At 26.3% G+C, this 24940-nt stretch overlaps 1 protein-coding gene and 2 pseudogenes across 4 annotated transcripts; all 3 read left to right on the top strand.

Annotated features, from left to right (window-relative positions):
* The first annotated feature begins 304 nt into the window (after positions 1–304).
* Positions 305–17010, top strand: LOC107163858 (armadillo-like helical domain-containing protein 3). Of its 3 annotated transcripts, none has more exons than XM_089215639.1 (15): positions 305–616; positions 2063–2167; positions 2953–3015; positions 3098–3238; positions 6170–6311; positions 6829–6962; positions 7018–7173; positions 11222–11388; positions 12025–12234; positions 12298–12515; positions 12628–12860; positions 13000–13126; positions 15656–15731; positions 15795–15873; positions 16410–17010. In XM_089215639.1, the coding sequence occupies exons 2-15, from the start codon at positions 2084–2086 to the stop codon at positions 16632–16634; spliced, it is 2055 nt and encodes a 684-aa protein (XP_089071765.1). In that variant the 5' UTR covers positions 305–616; positions 2063–2083; the 3' UTR covers positions 16635–17010. The 3 variants fall into 3 exon arrangements, with proteins under 3 accessions (XP_089071765.1, XP_089071766.1, XP_089071767.1); XM_089215640.1 differs by having other exon boundaries at positions 306–616; positions 12298–12512; XM_089215641.1 differs by lacking the exons at positions 305–616; positions 2063–2167; positions 6170–6311.
* Positions 7218–10189, top strand: LOC149061016 (uncharacterized; annotated as a pseudogene).
* A 5041-nt stretch (positions 17011–22051) lies between the features above and the next one.
* On the top strand, positions 22052–24515 carry LOC149061017 (uncharacterized; annotated as a pseudogene). Its single transcript, XR_016189486.1, has 7 exons — positions 22052–22544; positions 22605–22736; positions 22850–23061; positions 23138–23321; positions 23386–23718; positions 23861–24202; positions 24266–24515. The product of XR_016189486.1 is annotated as an uncharacterized LOC149061017 (transcript).
* The last annotated feature ends 425 nt before the right edge of the window (positions 24516–24940 follow it).

The following is a 24940-nucleotide window of genomic DNA, read 5'->3' on the forward strand; positions in this document are numbered from 1 at the left end:
TTTAATTTTTATAAGAGGTCAATTCACTCAAAATTTTAAGCTAACGGAGCTAAAATTGATCTGCTGAGCGTAAAATTTGCTATATTAGTATATTACGCGCTTGTAAGACAGAGACAACATATGCGGTGTAGCGTCCTCTTATGGGTGAGCCGTAAGTTTACACTGTACAATAATCAATGTTTTGCAATCTGTATGTAAACACATAATAATATATGGTATCATTATTCATTAGCGAGTTGTTGTGGGCGGTAGAAATTTCGTTATCAACACGATATGCCTTATCAATCTTTCTGTATCCTCGTAATATTATTTTCACTTTTCACTAATTTAGTTAGTGATGCTTTAATTCTAATACGCGATAGTCTAATACTGTATTACCGTGTCCATACTTGTATCTTATTATTAACTATAAAGTATCTTTTACAATAATAAGTAGTACCTATTATTATGATCATTCATCAGAATCATTAATGTCGTCGTGCGTACAATGTTTCAGTAAACATTTTTAGTTTGCCTATTTTGTTCAAACGTTATTTGAGTATTAACTAAAATTGTGCACAAGACTAGATATAGTATATCAGGATTTTTACGCGACACACACTTACTCAAACCAAAGGTAACTCAATATTATAGTATATTATACCAAATCGTTTGTTATCTGTATTGTGTATTCAATGTGAATTGTTTTTCAAAGAATTTGTTCCGTTACATATTATATATATATATATTGTAACATACATTTGGAATCACTCTGTATATTATAATATTATTTAATAAGTGTGTACTATGCGTTGGTCATTAAATATTTAACAGCTGGTTAGGTACAGGGTACCTACAGAGAACAATATTTTTAATTTTTTTATGCAACCTACAATTATTATGTTCAAAATAAATATGTAAGTAGGTACTTCTACCTTTATATACTGGTGACATATTTTAGAACCGTGCACAGTTTCATTTAGATATCATCTTATTTATAAAATAATTATTTGAATCTTTCGCATAAATAACATCTCATTGTTTAGAGATTACCTATAAGTATATTGTGCATCAATGTTTAATTGTTTATTTGTTATTAGTTAGTACCTACCTAGATAATATGAAAATAATAGAATTTTATTTATTACAATTTGATCTGTATATTAGGTATATAAAAGAAAAAATTCTGACTGATTCATAATCAACTTACGTGGTACAATCAAAACTACTATACTTCAATACTTAAAATTTTTATGATACCTACTATGATGGAGACCACTTAGTAGTGGTCTTTGAGAGCATATTATACTAATAAAGCATTTAAAAAAATTTGCATTTTATAAGTGGCTCACATTTGTTGGCTTACTGAAAACAAATATTTTTTTTTGTTTATGTAAGGTTGATTTTAGTTTCAGAAAATAAAGTAGTTTTTATGATTGAATATACAATTTTAGATCTTTATTTAATATTTTATAAAAACCACCCAAATTTATATGTTAAAAATGATTGTATTCACATTCAACAGAGTTTAACAGGGGCTAAATCTATGAGCATTTAAAATTTCATAGATAACATAGTATAGGAGGATTGTTCTTTATAAAATTAAAGCTCTATTTTAATATTTTATTATAAAACATGTCTTTTTATGTGGTTTTAAAGACGAGAAAATTCTGATGGCATTACTTCTCATACATACAAATTATAAATAGATGTGTTACTTCCAATTTTTTAATAATTACTCTCTAGAAATACCAATGTTATTTGCAATTTAAGTAGATTGGTTTGTAGTTTTATTGCCAAGTACTTACATAGGTTCTACGATTATATCAGAAATACATAACTTATCATTTGACCACATGAATTGTTTAGTTTATGGTTTATCATTTCATCTGATATACCTAAAATTTAATTAAGAATGTTATTATTAATTTTATTTCATTAAAATGAAAATTATTATACTTTATTACATCAGGTGTTTAAATTAAGTACCTACCTACCAAGTTTATATTTTAACAAACCCAATAACTTCTACACCTATAAAATTGAATTGTAATCAAACATAATCAATTTTTGTTTGTTTTAGTTTTTTGCCTAGTTTTTAGACATGGCGTTCCGTAGACAAAGTACATCTGGGTCTAAGCCACAGCTTAAAGAAAAAATTGTACAAATTTATGAGTCATTTTTTAAGGTAAATAAAACATAATATTTTTTCCGTAATCTTTAATATCTATGTTATTAGTATTGACTCAAATCAATAAAATATAAAATTGATATGTGTATTGATATTATATTTTACATTCTGAACAGAATAGAAAATTTTTGGTTTTACAATTAGTATTTTTTTATTTTATCTCATAAATTGGACATAATCTTTGTATAAGCGTTCAGATCTACCTTTAAATGGAAAATATAGATCGACGCGTCTTATTTGCAAAGTATTTCATGTATAGTTATGCCTTACATTTCAATAATATTTCAAAAACTGGAATACCAGTAAATTTTCTGTAAAATAAAAGTTTAAAAATTGTAACGAAAATTATTTAATTTAATGGTTAGATTATAATATATAATCTGCTTGTAAATAAATCATAAGATTTAATAATAACTTAATAATTAATGACTAGCGAGATGACTATAGTAATATTATCAATTAATTAATTAATAACTATATAGAAAAAGGTTTGCTTAAACATATCTCTTCAAAGTGATAATTTTCAAATTTAAAAGTCAATGATCCCTCGAGCGTTAACACAATAAAATTACTAATTTAACCTGTAATAATTTGTATATAATAAAATATTATTATCCAGTTCTTTTAATTTTTAAAATTTTTGAATCGATTTGTTTCCTTGTTATTTTCTGTAAGTACCTAGTTTCTTGAACATCAGTGATACTTATTGCATTATAATATTATTACTAATTGTGTGTATTTATTTATTTATTTTTATATAATATATATATATATATTCACAGGGCGAAGATGTCTCAAAAGACAATGACCATTTCTGGGATGAATTTTTCTTATTAAAACCTAAAGTAAGAATTAACTTCCTCCTTGACTTACTTCTTCAGTATCTTCAGTTTCAATTTTAATAAACTTACATGTTTAATACTTTAGATATCGTATATTGAGACAGAAATAGAAAAATTAAGTATTGAACAATTGGTTACACTTCAAGATAATTTTAGACTTTTATTTACCAAATGTATCACAACATTTGAATGCCAACATCAATTGCGTATTATATTCTCATTAAAGGTAATGTTAATATTTAATATTATAGTACAAAATTCAATATTTGCTGAGCATTATTTTGACCAATCCGGATTACGAATTACAATTATTTAATCTAAATTTCGGATCAATCTGTTGATTTGGATTTTGGATTAGATCCATTGATTCAGATTTAGGATCCAATTCGGCTTCATTGTTTTTGAGATAATCAGCTATTTTTCCATTGTTATCAACCTAAATAATATGAATATACGATAGCAGATCTATTGACAATCGACTAAATGTTATGAGACACCAAATAGCAAATATTTTATACCATAGTTAATATTGTTAATAATTGTTTTCAAACGCTTTATAATCCGGATTAAACAGATGGTAATTTTTGTTTCAATCTGGATCAATTCGGATCGCTAATCCGGATATGGATTGATCCAGATTTGGTGCTCAGCACTATTTAATACTATTGGTTTAGTAGTTTTGTAATGCTTTTTAATGTTAATACAAATTGTAGCAAACTTATATTGGAATAAGTTTATTATACTTAAATTACTAAACAATATTATATTATGCTAATATTATTGCGATAGTGTTATTCTTATAATATAAATATAATAATATAGTATTATATCTACAAATTTTATTAAATAATCATTGTTTTACAGAAATATTAAATATTTGTTAATACTATTAATTTTGTAATTATCTGTGTCAAAAAAACATTTATCAAGTAACTCATTACTTGTGAATCTTTTAATTTAGCATTACAGTGACTTACTGTTCAGGTGCAAATATTGATTGAGATTTGTTGGGGCTAAAACCCAACTTTAATAATATTGAATAAGCTTTAAACAACATTTATGAAACGTTTGGTGGCTTAGACCCTAAATCCCCCCCCCCCTATGCTGATGATAGATCTAGATTATGCCAAGAAAACATATATACAATTTGTGATTGAATAAGTGGGTAAAAATACATTAGACCAGGGTGGTCCAACCCGCGGCCCACGAAGCTTTTTTGGCCCTCCAACAATTTTAAATCACAATAATATTATAACAAAATCGTAATAAGATGATATACAATTTATACCATCTTATTACGAATTTATACTAATTTATACAAATCTAAAATTTAAAATTTAATTGTTATACGGTGGGAATTCCCGGGTGTCGATCACATCGCAATAAGACGCGATGAACGACGTGAATGTTATTCACAATCGCACAATTGCGAGCATTAAATATTTCTCTAAACTAAATCTAAATCTAATCAGTAATCATTAACCAGTCGACCCTGTGTGTTAAAAACAATGCCAATCATCGCATAAATAGTTTTTTTTTTATTGTTATAAGGCATTCCTAGCCTAATTAATTTTTTAGTAATTTTTTGATAATTTTAAACATGAAAACATTAAATAATAATAATAATTAATAATTTGTGAATTATATAAAATAAAATATAAATAGGTAATAATATAATTTTTTTCTTCTGACGGGCCCCGGTGTTTTTATGAAAGTGTAAATTGGCCCGCCAACTACAAAAGGTTGGACTGACCACCCTGCATTAGACGATGAGTAAAAACTAGATTTATATTTTTTAAAATATAATTACTTAGTGTATGCAGTTGTATGAAAGTAAATAATGTAGGTAAATGATTCATGGTTGTAGGATATAATTTTTTGAAAACCATTTAATGGGTTAAGGAATATTAAACTTATTTAGCATATTTTGGAATATTAATTTTACCTACCTTGATTTTTTTTACATTTAAAATTGTTTTACTTTGATAAAAAGAAAACACGCATTGCACTAGTGAATCTAGTAATGGTTTTCATACTTATAAGATCAACATATATTTGATAAACATATATGTTTATCAAATATTCAAATCTTTAAATATTTTTTTTTGCATTTTTGCAATAATGTATTTAATTGGGTTTGTGTGTATTTTAAGTTAGACAACAACCTAAAAAATAAAATTAAAAACCAGTTAATTTTAGAAACTCAAGTATAGTAAGTTATACATCACAAATTTAATTAAAGGAATTTTGAAAAAAAAAACCATATTAAAGTATATATTGATGTTTATTGATTATTTTTTAAATTTCTAAAGGAATATAATTAGAATATTTGAAGGTTTTTTAAAGAATATTAACATCATATTTTAGATATTTTTTTCTTAAGAATATAAATCCGGTCTTGATGATGAGTAAACATTTACTATTAAATATATAAATATATATTAGTATAATGATGAATATATTAATATGCCTTTGAAGGGGCAGATATACCAATCACAAATAGTCTTCAAAATAGTAATTCTCGACATGCCATGGGAACAATCTACATTCTACATGACAACATAATTAACTACACTAATAAAATAGATATAATAAATAAATGCACTGTAGTTATTGTGTCAATGAAATTTAAAATATTATTTGATAAGTACAACACTTATAGTAAGTGATACCAAATAGTAGCATGTGGGTGCATTTTTGTGGTCTTTTGATAAGAATTTTTTTTTTTATGAATTAAACGAGCTTCTTATTAATTTTAATTTAATTCTTTGGTTTTCCTCTACACTCATTGGGTAAACATATTGTACATTAAATTGTCCTCCCACAATTTCCTACTTTTCTTAAAGTGGCCTTCCAAAAATGTTATTTGGTGAATGATGATTCCTAGTTCATTGTAGGTATGATAATGTCAGGGGTGTATTTAGAAATGTCTTAAGGGGGGGGGGGGACAAGAAAAAAGTTCAAATTTGCGTACATGGGGTGTAGAGTTGTAAAATGTCTCATATAATAAAAATAAGTATAAAATACGGCGAATGGGGGAGGCACGTGCCCCATGTGCCCCTCCCTTAAATACGCCCCTGGATAATGTTTTAAAGATATTCTATTCATTTATGTATTACTTAATGTTTTAATCATTAATTTATAATTTAATTTTTAGACGTTGACATGTTTAGTGAGCAGCTTATACAAAAAATTTAGAATCAACCCAACATTTGAATTTATTTCTATTTTGGTAATACCAAAAGACACTGATATGGTTTTTGAGAATTTATTGGGGAAATGCAATATTATGTTACGTGGTAATAAACTTAATGTAAAAATAGCTATCAAACAACTAATTTATAATACATTTATTTTATTAATAATTATTAATTACTTTATTTTATTTTTTATTTTCTTATGCTGTAACAATAATTTAATCAATCTGACCAAACATATTTTGTAGTTCATCAGTTGTAACTTATAAAATGATTAAATACAGTTAACTTTTTTTTTTGTATTAGCATTAACCAAATATTGTACGCACAACACATTTATTTATTTGCTATTAATAATGTGATAACATTTATTTAAAGTAAAAATAAATATTGTTCTACTGGAACAGTCTAAAAAAAATGTATTTTTAATAAAAACTAAAATATATTGTTCAATGTATTATTGCAATCAAATAAACTTAAACTAAAATAAAATAATCTTTTTAAAGATAAAGAATAATTAGTTTCCATTTAGAAATTAAAAGAAATATAATTTTTTATATTTTATATATATTTCAATGTTGTAATTAAACATTAATATTGCATATTTTTTTATTTTAAGAACCCGAATGTGTTGTTGTTAAAGATTTATGTTTACAATTTTTACTGACGATTGTTACTGGCACCGACAACCTCAATGAAAATCCAGCTCTATGCCATTTGATGACTAACAGTGTTTTTGAACCTTTGACAGAAGTACAAATTAATATGATTAATTAAAAAATGACTTACTTATATAAATATTTTTTAGGTTCTTTCAAATAATATATACCAAACATATCATGGCTATGATTCTATTTTGCTCTTGACATTACTTATGAATGTTGAAACTGCTAAGAAGACAAATCCATATGTTGTCAAATTATCATTGTTAGACAAAGAAGATACTTTAAATGGTTATAGTCAGGTAATAATAATACATTATAATACTCATTAAAGTTAATTGTTTTTTTAAAACAGTAATTGAATTATACATTAAAAAGCTTTCTAGAAGAATTTTAAAACCAACTTTAATGGTGGCAATATAGTTCAGTTGTGATGTGGTGTATATACATATAGTATTTTTACTTTAGAGTTATAAAGGTTGTCAAACAATATTTAATAATGCAAGTGACTTATATTATTATGGTTTTTATTAAATACATGATGATTCTTTTATCGCAATACTCATTGTTTTTGAAAATATTTTTTTGTGTGGCTTACTCCGGCTTACTGTTTTAGTTTTATAAAACAACAGGTTTACATTTTTCAGAGCCATTATAAATTTGTATTTTCAGTATAATATTATATACTATTGAATTTGAAAAAAAAATTGAAGTATAAATAAAAAATGTTAAAATTATATTTATTACATCAAAAAATTTCAATTATTCCCACTACACCACAGCATATTTTGAAGATCATTATTGTAGGGCCACAGAAAAGTTAATAATATAAATCCAAATTGATTTACGCAGCCTATGGCCGTATGACCTCCTACGAATGATATAGTGCGGCAGCCGGCAGGCAACGTATTAAAAAATCGTATTTTTAAGTTTGTTTTTCCATTTTTAAATGACAATATACAGTTTTCATATAATCTTCAAAAGTAGAATATTTTTCTGAGTATTTTATACATAAAAATTTAATGTAGGACAAGTCGCTTATGAGTTATAAATATTTACAGTTTAGTTGAATGGAATGGATTTGTAGAGATATTTAATAAGTGCTCTACTTTTGTATTTCCTTTTAGAAAAAGTATATTTTATTTAGTAGAAAGTTTATAATTCATAAGAAAACGTGTTCTCTTCTTTTGTAACAATTAATTAATAATATTACCTAAAATATGGTGTTGTTACAACAACATAAATAATAACAAAAAGTAATAATAATTGTTATAGTAATAAATTCAGGGCTCAGGACTTTATGCATTTGCATATTTGTTCGGGAAGTAAATAGAATAAAACTGATCCGATACAAATTTGTGTTGTGGTGTTTGGAGTTAAAGTTTAAAAGTTTATTGTGCATATGTTTGCATATTTTGGAATTTTTTTCTTTAAATGCATATTTTTAATATTTATTGATTTTTATTGCATATTTTAAAATAATTTTTGATTATTTACTCTTAAATCATATTTTTAGTAAATTAATCAATTTTATCTTCATGATTTTGTCAGCAATAATACCGATAAGGCGATAATCAATAGCGTTACGGGGAACCCATTTTATGTATAGCTCTGAAGATAATATTATTTTTTTTTAATCTGTCTTTTACATTTACAGTATTATTTTGTTTGCCAGTACACAGTGATCGACGGACTACGATTGTTATCGTGTCAATGCATATATCGTCAATCGTTGTCGTGTTCGTATTTGTATTCGTTATTTTGTATTTATTAGTGCTCGTATTTGTGTTATAATATGCCAAAAAAAAAAAAAACACAAGTTAGTCGGTTAAAAAGTTTTATTTTGGAATTTGGGGCTAATGTATTTTCCGCAGACGGAAGAGTTTTATTTTGCAAAATATGTGAAATTAAAGTAGAATATGAACGGCGATCTAGTGTAATACAACATATACAAACAGTTAAACATGTAAAAATGATTAAACGGAGGGAAATGTTCAATATAAGAACCCAACAAATGATTACACAAACTAATACAACTAAAAAGTCTACTTTCAATATGGACTTATGTAAATCATTCCTATCGGCTAACATTCCATTGAATAAATTATCGAACCAAGTATTTAGAAATTTTTTCGAATCTTACACAGGGAAAGAGATACCATACGACACAACTTTAAGAAAAGGCTATATTGATGGTTGTTTTATTGAAACTATGCAAAAAATAAGAGAATATATTTCTGATCATAAAATTTGGATATCGATCGACGAAACGACCGATGCTGAAGGTCGATTTATCGCAGACGTGATTATCGGTACTTTGGAAGCTGGAAAATCTGGAAAAATATTTCTTTTGAACACTGAAGAACTGGAAAAAGCTAATTCTACAGTTAGTAAGCTATTTGACAAATCTTTTTCTATATTATGGCCAGATGGTATAAAACATGACAATGTTTTATTATTTTTGTCGGACGCAGCACCTTACATGATGAAATGTGGTCAAACGTTAAATGCTTTATATTCCAAAATGATACACGTTACATGCACTGCGCACGGGCTATACAGGGTGGCTGAACAAGTACGAAGCCAATATGAATCTGTTGATCAGCTGATTTCAAATATCAAAAAAATATTTAGAAAAGCTCCATCTCGCATGCTTCTTTTTAAAACTGAGGCACCGGATTTACCTTTACCTCCAGAGCCAGTAATAACACGATGGGGCACCTGGATAAATGCAGCCATATATTACTGTGAAAACTTTGAGATAATTTTCAATATTGTAAATAAATTAGATTCAGAGGATGCCTTGAGTATAAAAAATGCAAAAAAATACTTGGCAACACCTCACATTAAAAATGATTTAGTCTACATAAAATCAAATTTTAGTTCTCTTACTACATCAATTACAAAATTGCAAACTGAAGGTGTTTCTTTAGCTGATTCAATTGAAATTATTGACAATGTAAGTTTTGCAATGAAACGTCTTACTGGGACAACTAGGAAAAATATCTGTACAAAGATGGAAAATGTATTAAAGAAAAATGTTGGTCTTGCTATGCTAAAGAAAATTAAAAACATTCTTAACGGTGAATTAATTGACATGAAGACTTACCAGAAGACTTAGATATTAATGATCTGACATATTTTAAATATGCTCCCATCACATCGGTAAACGTAGAAAGATCATTTTCCGCCTACAAAACTTTACTTACAAATAATAGAAGGTCTTTCAAAGTCGAGAACATAAAAAAACATTTGATAATCCAGTGTAACGCAAGTAAGTACATAATTAGAATTATAAAATGATTATTTTTTAATACATAAAAATTATAATTGCTAGGTATAGATGCTGAGTGTTGAAAAATCCAAAGACCTCCCATTTAACAGTTTTTACATTTTTTTTTTAGTAATATAGTATGTATAAAATATAAATTTTTAGTAATATGTACAAGATATGTTTTTTTAAATTAAATTTGAATAAGTACCTATGTATTTTTTTATTAAAAATAAATGCATAATAAAGCGCATATTTTGATATTTTTTGGTGCATATGTATGCGCATATTTTTAAGATTTTAAGCACATAAAGTCCCGAGCCCTAGTAATAATAATTAACAATCAGTCTGACCGCCTGCACCACAGATTTATATATCTACTTGAAAATATATATATTTTGTAATGACTAGAAAGTAGAAACCATTATTATTTTTCTTTTTTCAAAATGATAAGTGGTTCATGATAAATAATCACCTAGTATATTGACTGCAACTTCTCTTTATGATACCATGTGATTGATGATAAGTTTATTAATATAGAAACAAAAAAATACAACATGTGAATGTTGGTATTAAAAATAATAATGACGAGTAATTTTGGAAAACATTGTATTATTATGATGCTGTATGGTCAAATTTTTATGTGTGGCTAATTGGGTGAGAGATGACGTGTCTTTTGTGTAACAGTATACAAACTATTTTGTGGTTGAAGCCTTTGCTACCAACTGTATTGGCCAGTCAGCTTGGTTCCTTGTCTCATACTCTTATATCACATTGAATATTTTAACCAATAATGCTATTTGTGTGCTCCATCATCTACAGATCTCTGTAGCACTTGTACATCATACTTGCTTCTATTACAGACCGCGTCTTACCTCATTCTTGTATATATTTCAATATTTAATACTAATTAGTAATTACTATAGTATTAGTGGACTTACAAATCAATCCTTCACTCCTTTCATCTATATCTGACTGTTGTTATACTAATCATTTGTTTTTCCCGTTTGTTGTAATTTATTATTAATAATCTATCATACAATTTTGGCTCAGTTATTATTAAATTATTATTTTAAAAGATTATAAGATGGTCATTGGAAGAAATTTGTCAACAATATAGATCAGAAGAAATAGCACAGTACTCAAACAACACATGGTTTAACACATTTACATCGGTTGTAAGCAATATGCTATTTGTACCAGAAACTATTGAAGAACATAATATTGAATTACCTCAAGAAATCAGGTGCCATTTATTTATTTTTATTGTTTTTCACATATCTACCCTTTTTACTTAGAAAAGTTACTGGTATATAATTAATTTTTAAGTATTTAGAAAAATCCTACTGACTACTATTAATTACCCTACTGATAATTAAGTTATAAATACTGTACCAAGAATATGTGGAACAAATAAAACAATATCTATGCAGATAGATTATAGATTATTAGAATGTCATTTTATAATTGAATTGTCTTAGTTAAATTCATAAATATTCAGTTATGTGTGTATATTTAACACCTAAGTAATTTTATTGTATTTTTGTGAATTCAAACAAAAATAATATTCTTGTCAACAATAAACTATACTAAATAAAATTACTTAATAAATCTAGAAATATATATAAGTATTTCCTGAGAAATGCCCTAACTGGTCACGATTTTCCAGAAAAAAATGTTCAATACATTATAAGGAATTACTATTATTTTGAAAATTGTAACATTTGAACTTTAATTATGCAACTGTTAAATCTCAAATCTCCATTTTTTTTTTACAGTGGATGTTATAATTTTCACTATAAAATAAAAATAAAATTATCAATGTAAATCAAGTTTTATTTAATAAGCTAACAATTAAATGTATTCATTAATTAAATTTAAGGTCAATGAGTGGAATATTAATTGCATTGTATGAAGCTGTACATTACAATCGAAACTTTATGACTACATTAACACATTGTCATACATCCAATAACTATGAATCACACCCTAGTGTTATGCAACAGACACATGCAGCTACAAATAATCCTGATCTCAAATCGCTATCAGATAATCAATTTTCCAATCTTCTAGTCACATTTTTTCAATATTGGTAAATTAATTTGTTGTTAAACCATTTGTTTTTTAATTTTAATCTATGTTTGCATCTTGTTAGTTCAATTGTAATGCAGGACACAAAGACTGAAGCAAATGCAAATAACTCAATGCTATGTTTTGTAATATTGTCTAGTATTACTGATGACCAATTTGCCAATTCACTAATGCATGATGTAAATTTACAATTCAAAGTCGATCTATATAGATCACCTACCAGACGATACATGTTTGTTCCTGACAAGTCGCCAAAACCTTTGGCTGCTGCTCTATTAGGTAGTAGTACATTGTACTAACTGTTGACATTGATATTCTATGATATTTATTATTAATATTATTACTCTTGTATATCAAATAATCATTTGCATACAAAATGTTGTACATGTTTTAGATTTGATGATCGAGTTTATGTTAGGGCATATGATGAAAAAATTACCATTTGACCAATATATGAAATGTATAAGTATAATTCATCGCATAATATGTTACCAAAAACGGAATAGTGTGCGTTTGTGTTACAATTGGAAAGATTTATGGAGTTCTTTAATCACACTTTTAAAATTTCTAATGACTTATGAACATCAACTTTCACAGGATATGAATATTTATGATTTAGGGATACAAGTGAGCATGTTTTAAATAAATTTAAACTAAAGACATTTCAAAAACATAGTAAAACTATATACAAATACATATATATATATTGTATAATTTTTTTTGATTATATTCAAATAATATTTTTTAATATGATATTGTTTAACAGATTGTTAATATATTTAACTTGTTCATTACCTATGGTGATATGCTACTTCCATCACCAAGCAGTTATGATGAGTTGTACTATGAAATTATTAGGATGCATACAGTATTTGACAATATATATGTCTTATGTAAGTATTTATTAAATAATATAAATACATATAATACATTTTACTATTGTTTAAAATTATACAATTGTGTAGACAGTTTAATGTATAATATCGGTCAAACTTTTAAAATATCTAGATGAAAGTATCTTGAGGCCACTTTCATACATATGTAACTTAAGTATACACAATCGCATATTCCACGATAAATTTAAAACTGCAATAGTGATTCAATTAAATAAGAATGGAGATAAACATAAAGTTAATAATTATAGACTAATCTCTATGTTATGTAATTTTTCAAAAATATTAAAAAGATAATAAAAAACCGCTTAATAAACTACTTAAATAAACTACTTAGAAGCAAACAAGTTATTATCAAAAAATCAGTTTAACTTTAGTCTTGGCATAGGTACCGGAGAAGCTCTTTATAGTGTCACTAGCTTTATTTATAATGCACTAGATTAGGGAAAGAAAACTTTGGCAATTTTCCTAGATCTTGCTAAAGCATTCGACATGGTAAATCATTCGGAATTAATTAGAATTCTACCTAGTTTTGGTATGAAAACGAGTAGTATAAAATGGCTTACAAGTTATTAATTTAAAAGAAATCAAATAGTTATGATAAATGGTGTTTCAAGTAAGGAAAGGGAAATAATATGTAAAGTACCTCAGGGCAGTGTACTTGGGGTATCTTTTTTATATTATATGTACATAAATACTAAATAGTATATGCAATCTAAAAAATTGATGGGAAAATAATTACACATGCAAATGATACATGTTTGATGTTTTTCTGGTCCCACTTGGGATTCAGTATATCAAAAGTTAGAAAATGAATTTACAAGAGTTGTCAATCATTTAAGCTCAAAGAAACTATTATTAAATATTTTAAAAAAAAAACAGTTTTTGTAACTTTTACTATAAACAAAGAAAATGTGCCTTCTGATAAAATCACTGTATTATTGTAGAGTAAGGAGAAATGTAATAATAATATTTGTAAATAAATTTCAAAAGTACTTTTTACATGGTACCTGGGTATTATCTATGATGAAAACTTAAGGTGGAATGTACATATAGATAACATAGTTAATCGTTTAAGAATATCAGTGTATAAATTCTGTAAACTCAAAGATTTTTTTCCTATTAATATTGTATGTAATATACAGGGTGATTGATTTATCAAACAACACTCATTATTTAAAAAAGTATATACTTTTTTCAAAATATTTTTTTACATGGTTTCAAGTTTTCAAAAAACCAATGTTTTTATTAAAAAATTATATTTTTAAATATCATTATCATTTTTAAGTTTTTTACTTTTTTGAATGACACCATAGAGTTTTAATTTCATATCCCAAAGCAGAATATTTTTCTAAGTATTTTGATTCATAAAAATCGAATTTAGGGCTAGTAGTTTATGAGTTATAAGTATTTAAAGTTTAGATTGGCAGAGTGGAGTGGTATGGGGTAACCCCGTAAAATGTTTGTCCACTACTCCGCTTGTCAAAACTTTAAATACTTATTAACTCATAAACTACTCGTCCTAAATTCGATTTTTATGAATAAAAATACTTAGAAAAATATTCTGCTTTGAAATATGAAATTAAAACTCTATGTTGTCATTCAAAAAACTAAAAAAATTAAAAAATTATAAGGATAAAAAATATTTAAAAATATAATTTTTTTTAAAAAACTTTGGTTTTTTAACAACTTGAAACTATGTAAAAAAATATTTTTAAAAATTCAATACTTTTTTAAATAATGAGTATATTTATCATCATACCAAGCAGTTTCACAATATAACATTCGAGTATGGGGAGATCTTACCCAAAAAGCTACAACTGCGACAAAATTAAATTATTAGAATATGCCTTAATAAATACAGTTTAGAAGGATATACGTCTCAAAAATTTAAAGTTTTCAAAGTTTACAGCAATAAGAAAATTGCAATTATGTGGATAGTAAAAAATATGGAAAATTTGTATAATATAGATAAATCTAAGCAAACTAGAGAAATTAGGGCATATGATGCTAAAATTAATTATCTGCTTACTTCTTTTGGTCAACAATTTGTGGATTATCTTGGTTTAAAATTTCATAACTCTCTACATTTATATTTAAAAAATAATAATAATCGATAAACCTAAATATGCAAAAAATATTATTAAAAATTGGTCAATATTAAATATTAAATAAAATGTATATCATTTATATTATAAAATAATATATAATATCATTGCAATTATTATATTTTGTTCTAATCTAAATTTTATTCTAATTTACTTTTATAATTTGTATAACTAGTAAACGTGTTTATCCTGTTATCATAAGCAATTTGTGTATTATTATTTATTAGTAAGTAATATTAACTCCCTACCTTCATCACAAGCTATGCTTAAAGAAGGTAGGTATAAATTTAAAAGATGTTGTATTGTTGTATTTATAATGTGTACAATTAATCTTTTATTTGAATAATATACATGTAATAAAATGTAATAAAATCGTACTATTGTTAAACGATTAATTGTAATATGTATTTATAAATTTTAGCATCAAGAAACTCTTCATCTGTTAGTGAACATAAGTTATCTGCTACAAAACTATCTAATTGTTTAATAAATATAAGGTAAGATATGTTTTACATTTTACTATATCCATAATTAATGAAATAATACTGTTGAATTTGCAGAGCTATAATCAATCATTACATACCAAAAATCGATAATTGGTTAGAGAAGAACTCAGTAACTACACCTGTTGGTGAAGAAGTAACTATTTTACTCTGATTCTTAATTTATTTTAAACTTTTTCATGTAAATTTTCTTAAATAACTATATTGTATTTTATCTTATCTAATAATTTTTTTGTTATAATGTGTTACTTATTAATTAAGGAAACAAATATAAAATATAAAAATTGAACTTAATCATTTAAAATGTAAGTTAAAAAACTATACTCTATTCAGTCAGTAAGCACAATTGACCGTGACCAAAACTCGTCTATTGCGGCACATTCCTACCACTTTACCAACATTAACGTTACTGCCAGTGGCGCAGTAGTATACATATAAAAGTAATGTGTAGTGGGAGAATTGCAATCCCTTGCTGAATAGAGTATATTGCAATGTATTATGAAAACTGCTATTAACATTAATATTCAACTAATATAATAAAGGGACATAAAACTTTTAAAAAAACTATATTTTGTAATAGGATTGGCTTTAACTTAAATTAGTAAACTATACTGTGTTTTAATATTAATAATGTTTGTTATCATTGTTTTTTATCTTTGCATTGTCTTGTAGATTTTAGAAGTTGTAAGAAATAATTATGATACACTGACACTGAAATTACTACTTGATTGTTTGGGAAGTTTTGAGTCAAACAAGTCCAATCATGATTTGGCAAGCTCATCACTTATCAAACTAATGGTTAGCAAAGTAGTTAAGGATACAAGGCAATCATTAAAACATTCCAACACCGATCTTCAGCAAATTCTTCAGAATTTTTCACTTTATACTAATCCATAATGAATATATTTTATCATTGTAAGGCAGTATTAATGTTGTATTCAAAAGCTATTAAAACACGATCAAATACAAATTTAGAAATTATTTTTAATTGTATTGCTTTTTTACAATTAGAAATTAAGATTAAAAATTATTGAATGAATTTAATACATATTTCTTTTGGATGATTTTCTCTTCGACTTATTAAATGTTTTGTATTAGTCATATTCATATATTATGTTTGTTATTATTTATTATTACTATTCGTACATGTTTACCCGATTTATGTTTTAAAATATATTTTATTGATTCTATGTACCTATATATAATATATATTTATATGTATTTAGTGTAAACTGAAATTATAAAATAATATAAATATTCTGTTGGTTAATTATATTTTTTCTTGAATTAATTATTCATAACATGAACCTTGTAAAGTTAAGTTAGACTAAGACTCTAAACTTTACAGATAAAAAAAGGTTATTATTTAATATTTCTCATTAAATATAAGTATTTTTGTCATTTACCACTATTATTTTTCACTATTTGACCACAACACAATAATATGGTAACTTATAAGAATATAGCCTTATTACTAAAATTTAATGCCAGTACCTCTCAGTAATAAATGTATCCTGACCACATATCAAAAGACAAATTTTCTAGGATATATAATTTAATTACTAAAACAATTTTATCATATAGATCATACAGATCTCTATGATAAAAGAATTTCGGGTATAAGTATTTTAAATGATTTGCATATAATTAAAAAATTTAAAGTAATTAGTAACTAAAAAAATCAGATTATCATTTGTGTGTGTTAAATTCATGATGTGTTACTTGTGTTCACATGGTTTTTTAATGATTATGATTGATAATAAGAAATTTCTCAAAAATATGTGTTTTTGTAAAATTATATAGGTAGGTATTTAAAATTTTAATAAGAGAGTATCATATCATAATTTTTTTTAAATAGATAAAATATTCTTACTTCACTTTTGATGTAAATTCAGAAATTGATCTTAAGGATATCAAGATAGATTAGAAAGTAGTTTGAACCGCATTTGAAAATGAAGATAGACAAGGTAGTACTATATCTAACCCACCAAAGAATTGTCCATCTCAGTCTAATTAGTTTGCATTAACCCTACAAATAAAACCAATACCGATGCCGATTTTCTCGTGACTTCAATATAATAAGATAAATACTAAAAATTTGATACACCAATATAGCACTGTATTTTATGTTTTTGTAATATTTTTTCACTGGTAGAGTCAGAATATACAGCTTGTATATTATATACCTAATGTATAACTATATACCACTTTTGACGCGGGCCCGCGTAATAGCCGTTTGAATTCAAACGGCCTTTGCGCGGAAACCCGCGCAATTACTTCTATTTTCAACCGCCAATCGATGACGGACGACACCGACACGCGATAAGCGCGCCTGGAACAGTCAATCCGCCGAGACTCCGAACCGGTCGAGAGAAGACGAGGAGAGTGAGTTCTCTGACCGACACTGAACGACACACGCTCCTCACGCCCCCGTTATTTTGATTTTTGTGTTGATCATTTTCTGGCAGTTGTATTTTCAACCACCACAATAAAAAAATCATAATACCGCGAACTGTTTGTGTTTTTTTTCCTCCACCACTTCCTACACTAGTGACACCACTGACTCACGCGGTATCCGTCCAAGATTAATTATAAATAAAATAAAATAGGTACCTACATATTATTTTTATATTAAAATTGATAATTATTATAATTTCTCATTGATCACTAATATTTTATAAACACCTTAGCCTGATTTTTCAATTTTTGGTATTTACTACAAGAATAAAATAAGCGTAGGTAGACGTTTATTTCACCTAAAAGAGACGTATTTGCTATAAAAATGTGACTTTTAGTTGACAAATTGTGTTAACATTAAGGCGATTGGAAGCAGCATATTTATTTCACGTTTTAGACCTAAAAGCCTGACAAGATTACGCATACTTAAAATGATCATATTTTAATTCTGTAAAAAGATCTGAGTTGATCGACCTTTTTTCTAGGTTATTATGGAAATCGATTTTTGATATTTTTTAAAAAATTGTTTTTAAATTTTATTTGAGTTTCTAAATTTTTTTTTAATTTTTAGATTTACTTAAGTGCCTTTTTTAAGAATGTTAAACAGTTATTCTAAAATTGACTTCCGCAATAACCTAAAAAACACAACGACAAGTACAAATATTTTTACAGAATTAAAATATGATCATTTTGAGTTGACGTATTTTTGTCAGGCTTTTAGGTCTTCATTGATTGAAATTGTTTCCTCGTCGGAACAAAATATTTTATTTCATCAAATGTAAAGACTTGTGCATGCGCGTGCGGGCCATAAATTGTTTCCCGGAAACGTTTGATACCGGCGCGCAACGCGAGCTGCCAGCGTACCTAATATAATTCCTAAATAGACTTATAATGAATTCAAATGAATTGCAATATATTTATAATTTGGTATCATTACTGTAATGAGTTTACACAATATACCTACTGTACGATTATGCCCGAAGTTATCTATGGATTTAGTCGACACTTAGTAGTTAGAACTTACCGGCGCTCCATCTAAAGTTTAGTTTCAGTGCATTATTAGTGTATTAGTATCAGTGCTTTAGATATTGGTTATATTTTTATTATTCCAAGTTCTCATAAAAAAATGAATAACAAAGATTATAGATACGGGACGAAAAAACGTCGGTATTTAAGTAAAACAATTAAATCTAAAAAGCAAAAGTTAAAAAATTTTATTAAAATAAAAGAAAACCCAATAATTGATCACCAGGTAAGTACTAAAGTTCCTACTAAAGTTTACTAATTTGGTATATTTTAATTCCATTAACTTTCATGAACAAATCATTATAATCTATTTTATCAGGTTTCAGATTTAGGTGCACCGGTTGCTGTTGGTGATGAAATTATTTGTAGCAATTACTTACAAAAGTATGTATTATAAACTACAATAAGTTGTAAAAAATGACGCATAATTTACATTATATTTGTATAACAGACATGATAATCGAACGCAGATTGAGGCTGAAAGAGAAAATATAAATTCTAATACCGGCGAAAAATCATTAAATAATATAAGACCTGTCGAGTAAGTGTCCAGCACTTTTTTTTAAAACTTTTAATTTTATAAAATTGAAAATTAAAATTAAAAAATAATTTTTAATTTTTAAAGGGTGAAATGTAGTGGTCGCCGTTTAGTTGATATAATGTTTTTATTTGATGCCATTAAAAATATTGACCACCACCCATTCGATTGTACTTTCAAAAACTTAATTTTGGTAAAAGAAATCAGAAATGGATTTTTTTCTGAATTCGTTTTTATGTGTAATTTTTGTAACAAACAAGAAATAATTACAAATGAAGATCGTGCTAGTATGCCTGTAAATTCGGCAATGGTGGCTGCAATCGTAAATACTGGACAAGGGTATACACAACTAGACACATTTTCAGCTTTTTTAAATATGCCTAATATGAGTAATCCGTTATATCAAAAAATTCATAATGACTTAATTAAACATACCGAGAACACAGCTATAGAAGCAATGGAAATGGCTGGTAAAGAAGAGGCTAGACTTGCAGTGGAAGAAAATAACGTAAATGAAAATGGAATACCACTAATTACGGTTGTAGCAGACGGTACATGGTCTAAAAGGTCTTACAAAAGTAACTACAATGCCCTTTCTGGTGTAGTAAGTATTATATTATTATATTATTTTTATATTATCGTAAATCATTTTTTTAAATTTTTATTGGTAGAATTGAATTAATATTTTTAGTGTGACTTAAAAACAAATAGGCGTAGATACTTAAATTTTTCACCAAATCTTTAAAATTGCATTCTTAATACATGATAAAATTTTCAGAATATTTTAAATATTTTTTAACAATTTATAGACATTTCAAATTTTATTTCTATTGTATTATTTGTGTTGATTTTACTATGTTGTGTTTTTTTTTTGTCTGTGTTCACGAGAAATTGTCGAAATAATGCTTCGATTTTAAACTTCAGTAGCTTTTCCGGTTCGAAAGTGAATCTAGTTGGTGCATTTTTGAAAAAATCGATTTTAGATATTGGTGTAACTCTAAAACAAATTACCATAGAAACATGAAATTTTCACTGAATGTTTATACTGGCATTTTCTATACATGATAAAATTTTCAATCTTTTTTAGTTTTTTTTTCTATAAATTCAAAATTTGATACAATACTTCTAATATATTTTCGCAATAGTAGTTAAAAAATATTAAAAATACATGGTCACAATTTTTTTTAATAAGCATTGAAAGTTCGAATTTTGACAAAATACGTAAAAATCACGAAAATTTGTCATTTATTTTGAGTAAGAAATTCATAAAAATTTTTCTTTTTAAATCTAAGGTTTGAAAATTCTATACAAGATTCTTCATGAATATGTCTACATTTATCAAGTAAAAAATTTCTACCGGAAAGTCAAAATAAATTTTTGAGAATTTAAATTACAATATTAGATATTCACTCAATTTCTATTGTACTGATATTCTTATTTTGTTCTTATATAAAAACGAATAATTGTAGAAATTTGAAATTTACACCAAATATTTATTTCATCAATTCCTATACTTGATAAAATTTTCTAAATATTTTATCAATTTTTAAGTTATTTATAGACGTTTGAAATTTTCCGTTTTTTAGTTTTTTTTTCTATAATTGTCAATAAAATTTTATTCGTTGGGTCAAAAAACTTGAAAATTTAATACAAGGTTCCCCATAAGTTAATATAATAGCAGATAGAAAATATTTAAATACATAGGCACGATTTTTTTTTATAACCATTTAAAGTTAAAATTTTGACAAAATTTGTGTAATTGAAAATTTACAAATTCTTTAGTTGTTAAAAATTTATAAAATGCTTAACTTTTATAGCTAAGGATTGAAAATTTGAAGCAAGGTTCCATGTAACATAATGGATCTAATTTGATTAATTTGAAATTTGTTTTATTTATAGGTACCTACATTTTTTTTTAAAATAATAACAATATAATTAACATTGTATAAAATATCCAAGAGTGACAACTCGTCTCCGATCAGAATCGTTTTTCGTATACAATGATATTATATCATTGAATTCAAATTTGATACCATCCATTACAGTAACCACTATTAAACTACTGTACAGTAGAGCAACATCCACTTCTTACCCGCATTTTTGATTTTTGAAACTAGAAATTTTTCGTTAGCTAAAAAAAACTTAAAAATAGTAATTTAAAGTATCATAAATATTGAATTTACCTAATATAAAAAGTTAAGTAACTCTTCAAATATCTTTTTATAAAAGGGTTAAGTAGCGTTAAATTTGTCGAAATTACGTAAGCTTTCGTAGTATTTTATGGTTAAAAAATTATAAAATATTCAATAAGTCGTTTTTAAAAATAATAACATTATAAATTATTTTATATAGGCGACAATTATTGGATACCGAACAAAAAAAATACTTTTTATGGGAATTCGAAAAAAATTTTGTGCTGTTTGTCAAAAAGCTGAATCCAACGAGAAAGAAGTTTCTGTTCATAAATGTTTTAAGAACTGGGAAGGAACTTCCACTTCAATGGAAGCAGACATTATTGTTGAAGGTTTCCGCCAAAGTATGTCAATGCACAATGTAATTTTTAATAAACTTATTGGTGACGGGGACTCAAGTGTCATGAAAAAATTATCATTGGCAAAACCTTATGGACCCGATATATTTATTAAAAAAATAGAATGTGTAAATCATATTCTAAGAAATTATTGTAACCGTATTGTGGATATATCCACTCGTCGGAAGAGTACCTCCGGGATAGTAGTACCAGGAGTTTTGAGGAAAATTTTAAAAGATAGACGACTTAAATTACGGTAATGAGTTTTTATGAATAATTAACAAACCTATGTATAATAATAATTTTTTTTTTAAAGATGTGCAGTGACGAAGGCAATAGCTTTTAGAAAAGAAATGAATCTTAGTCACAATGAAAAAGTCGCGCTTTTAAAACATGATATTTTAAATAGCCCATACCATGTATTTGGCTACCATGATGATTGTGCTAGGTAATTAATTTTTTTTTAAATTGTTACAAACCAAATGAACAATAATTATTTTTAAAATTAAGTTAGTGGGTTACAATACATATATGTATAAATTATATTTTATTTATTTTTAGTTATTTTTGTAAAGGCCCGAAAGAAAATGAAGTTAATCTAGTTCCTCAAATGCAAACTTCTGGATTATGGGCTGATATCTTAGGGGCCAGAAATATAGTTGCACATCATGTATCGAGCCTGATCTATAACGTCAATAACAATGTGGTTGAAGGTTTTAATAACGTCATTGCCAAGTACGTTGGTGGCAAAAGAATCAACTTTTCTTTACGAGGTATAATATTATTATAAAAGCATATCATATTGTAGGTAATTTTGTATTTTTTTTAAATCTTGAATTATTATTTTAGGATCGTATGGTGCTAGGTGTCATACTGCAGTGACATCGTTTAATTTGGGATCTAACTACATTAGTCAGTTACATAAAAAAATGACTAATTTAAGTCCTGGTATAATTACAAAAAAATATATTAAAAAAGTTGATAAAATGCGCGAATTATCAAGAAGACGACGTTTAAATTTTAAAAAACCGACGTAATTTAATTTATATATTTAAAAAAACCAATATCACGTTACAACCACTTAATATTATTTATAGATTTACAATGAATAAGCGTAAATTATTTTCTGGACCCGATGATGATTATGGAGCTCTGGAAATGGGTTGCGAAATAATTGATATGCCTTTTGATGAGTATCAAAATAAAAAGGAACTATTTTTGAAAAAAATAACATTAAAATCTGAAGAGATAGTAGCAATTGAACGAAGTACAATTGGACAGCAAGATAATGATATGTGGCAACATTATAGAAAATATCGACTAACGGCGTCTAACTTTGGAAAGGTTTGTAAGCTTCGACCAACAACTTCCCGTGCAAATACTGTAAAGCATATTTTGAACGATATTTTTCAAGGAAGTTCAGCTACGAGGTAAGCTAAAGTTTTTTAATGATTGAGACGTAGTTACTAAATATTATTTATTGATTTATTTTAATTTATAACTATAATTTGTAACTATGTTAGATTAGTATGCATTATATTAAAATATTATTTTGTTTAACATTTAACATAGGTATGGAATCGAAAATGAGTCAATTGCCAGAAACGCCGTTCAAGAAACTTTAGGAATAACTATACAGTTAGCAGGTTTATTTATTCATAAATCCCTGCATTATTTGGCTGCGAGTCCGGACGGGTTAATAAACGAAGACTCGATAATAGAAATAAAATGTCCGTCGAGTATAAAAGAATACACACCACAGGAAGCTGTTACTCTCAAAAAATTAAAGTATATGACTGATTATAAGGGAAAGCTTGTTTTTAAAAAAAACAGACAATTATTATTTCCAAGTACAGGGCCAACTTAATATTACCGAAAAAAAATATTGTTATTTTGTTGTATGGAGTCCCAAAGGTAATCAAATTATTATATACCTAGTCGTTTTTTGTCGTTTTTAAATGTATATGATTTTGGCAGGTTTTGTGATAGATAAAATACCTAGAGATGAATCATTTTGGAATACTAAAATAGAACCATTTGTTACTCGATTTTATATGGAGTCATTACTTCCAGAAATAATCGATTCTAGGTTTGATCGAGGATTACCAATAAGACCAGGCATTCCCGAAAAAATTGTTTAATTCTGTAACCTTTAGTTTTTAATTTTATTTCTAATACATCTTGATTTTTTGTATATTTATTTATGTTTTGCAATACAAGAAATTTAAACAAGCAAAAATTGCACACTTCTTATAAGCTAAAAGCTTGTGTTGGAATTAATTAATAATTAGATGTTATAAATATTCGTTCTAAAACTTTTTTTTTATAAAATTTTTATTTTTAACTATATGAATGAATTATTTGTGATTTTTATTTTATGCAATTATTTAGCAGACCTAATATGGGTCACACACGCATACTACTCTAATTGCGACTTAATGACTATTGTAATTGTATTATTAGATAAAGTTAGTTGACTAAAACCGGTTTTCGATATTTTGATGAATATCGCACCGTTGTTGAATATGCGGGACGCGGGTAGTAGTGGTGGCGTGTTGGACACTCACACAAATGAGCATTTACTACTCACACAACAGCAGTAAGCGACTTCAACTGTTAAACTAAATGCCTATCGTTTACTCCTTAGAAATG

This window comes from Diuraphis noxia, unplaced genomic scaffold (assembly GCF_037042655.1).
Source record: "Diuraphis noxia isolate RWA-SAM2 unplaced genomic scaffold, SU_Dnox_SAM2 contig0001, whole genome shotgun sequence".
NCBI classification, from domain to species: domain Eukaryota; kingdom Metazoa; phylum Arthropoda; class Insecta; order Hemiptera; family Aphididae; genus Diuraphis; species Diuraphis noxia.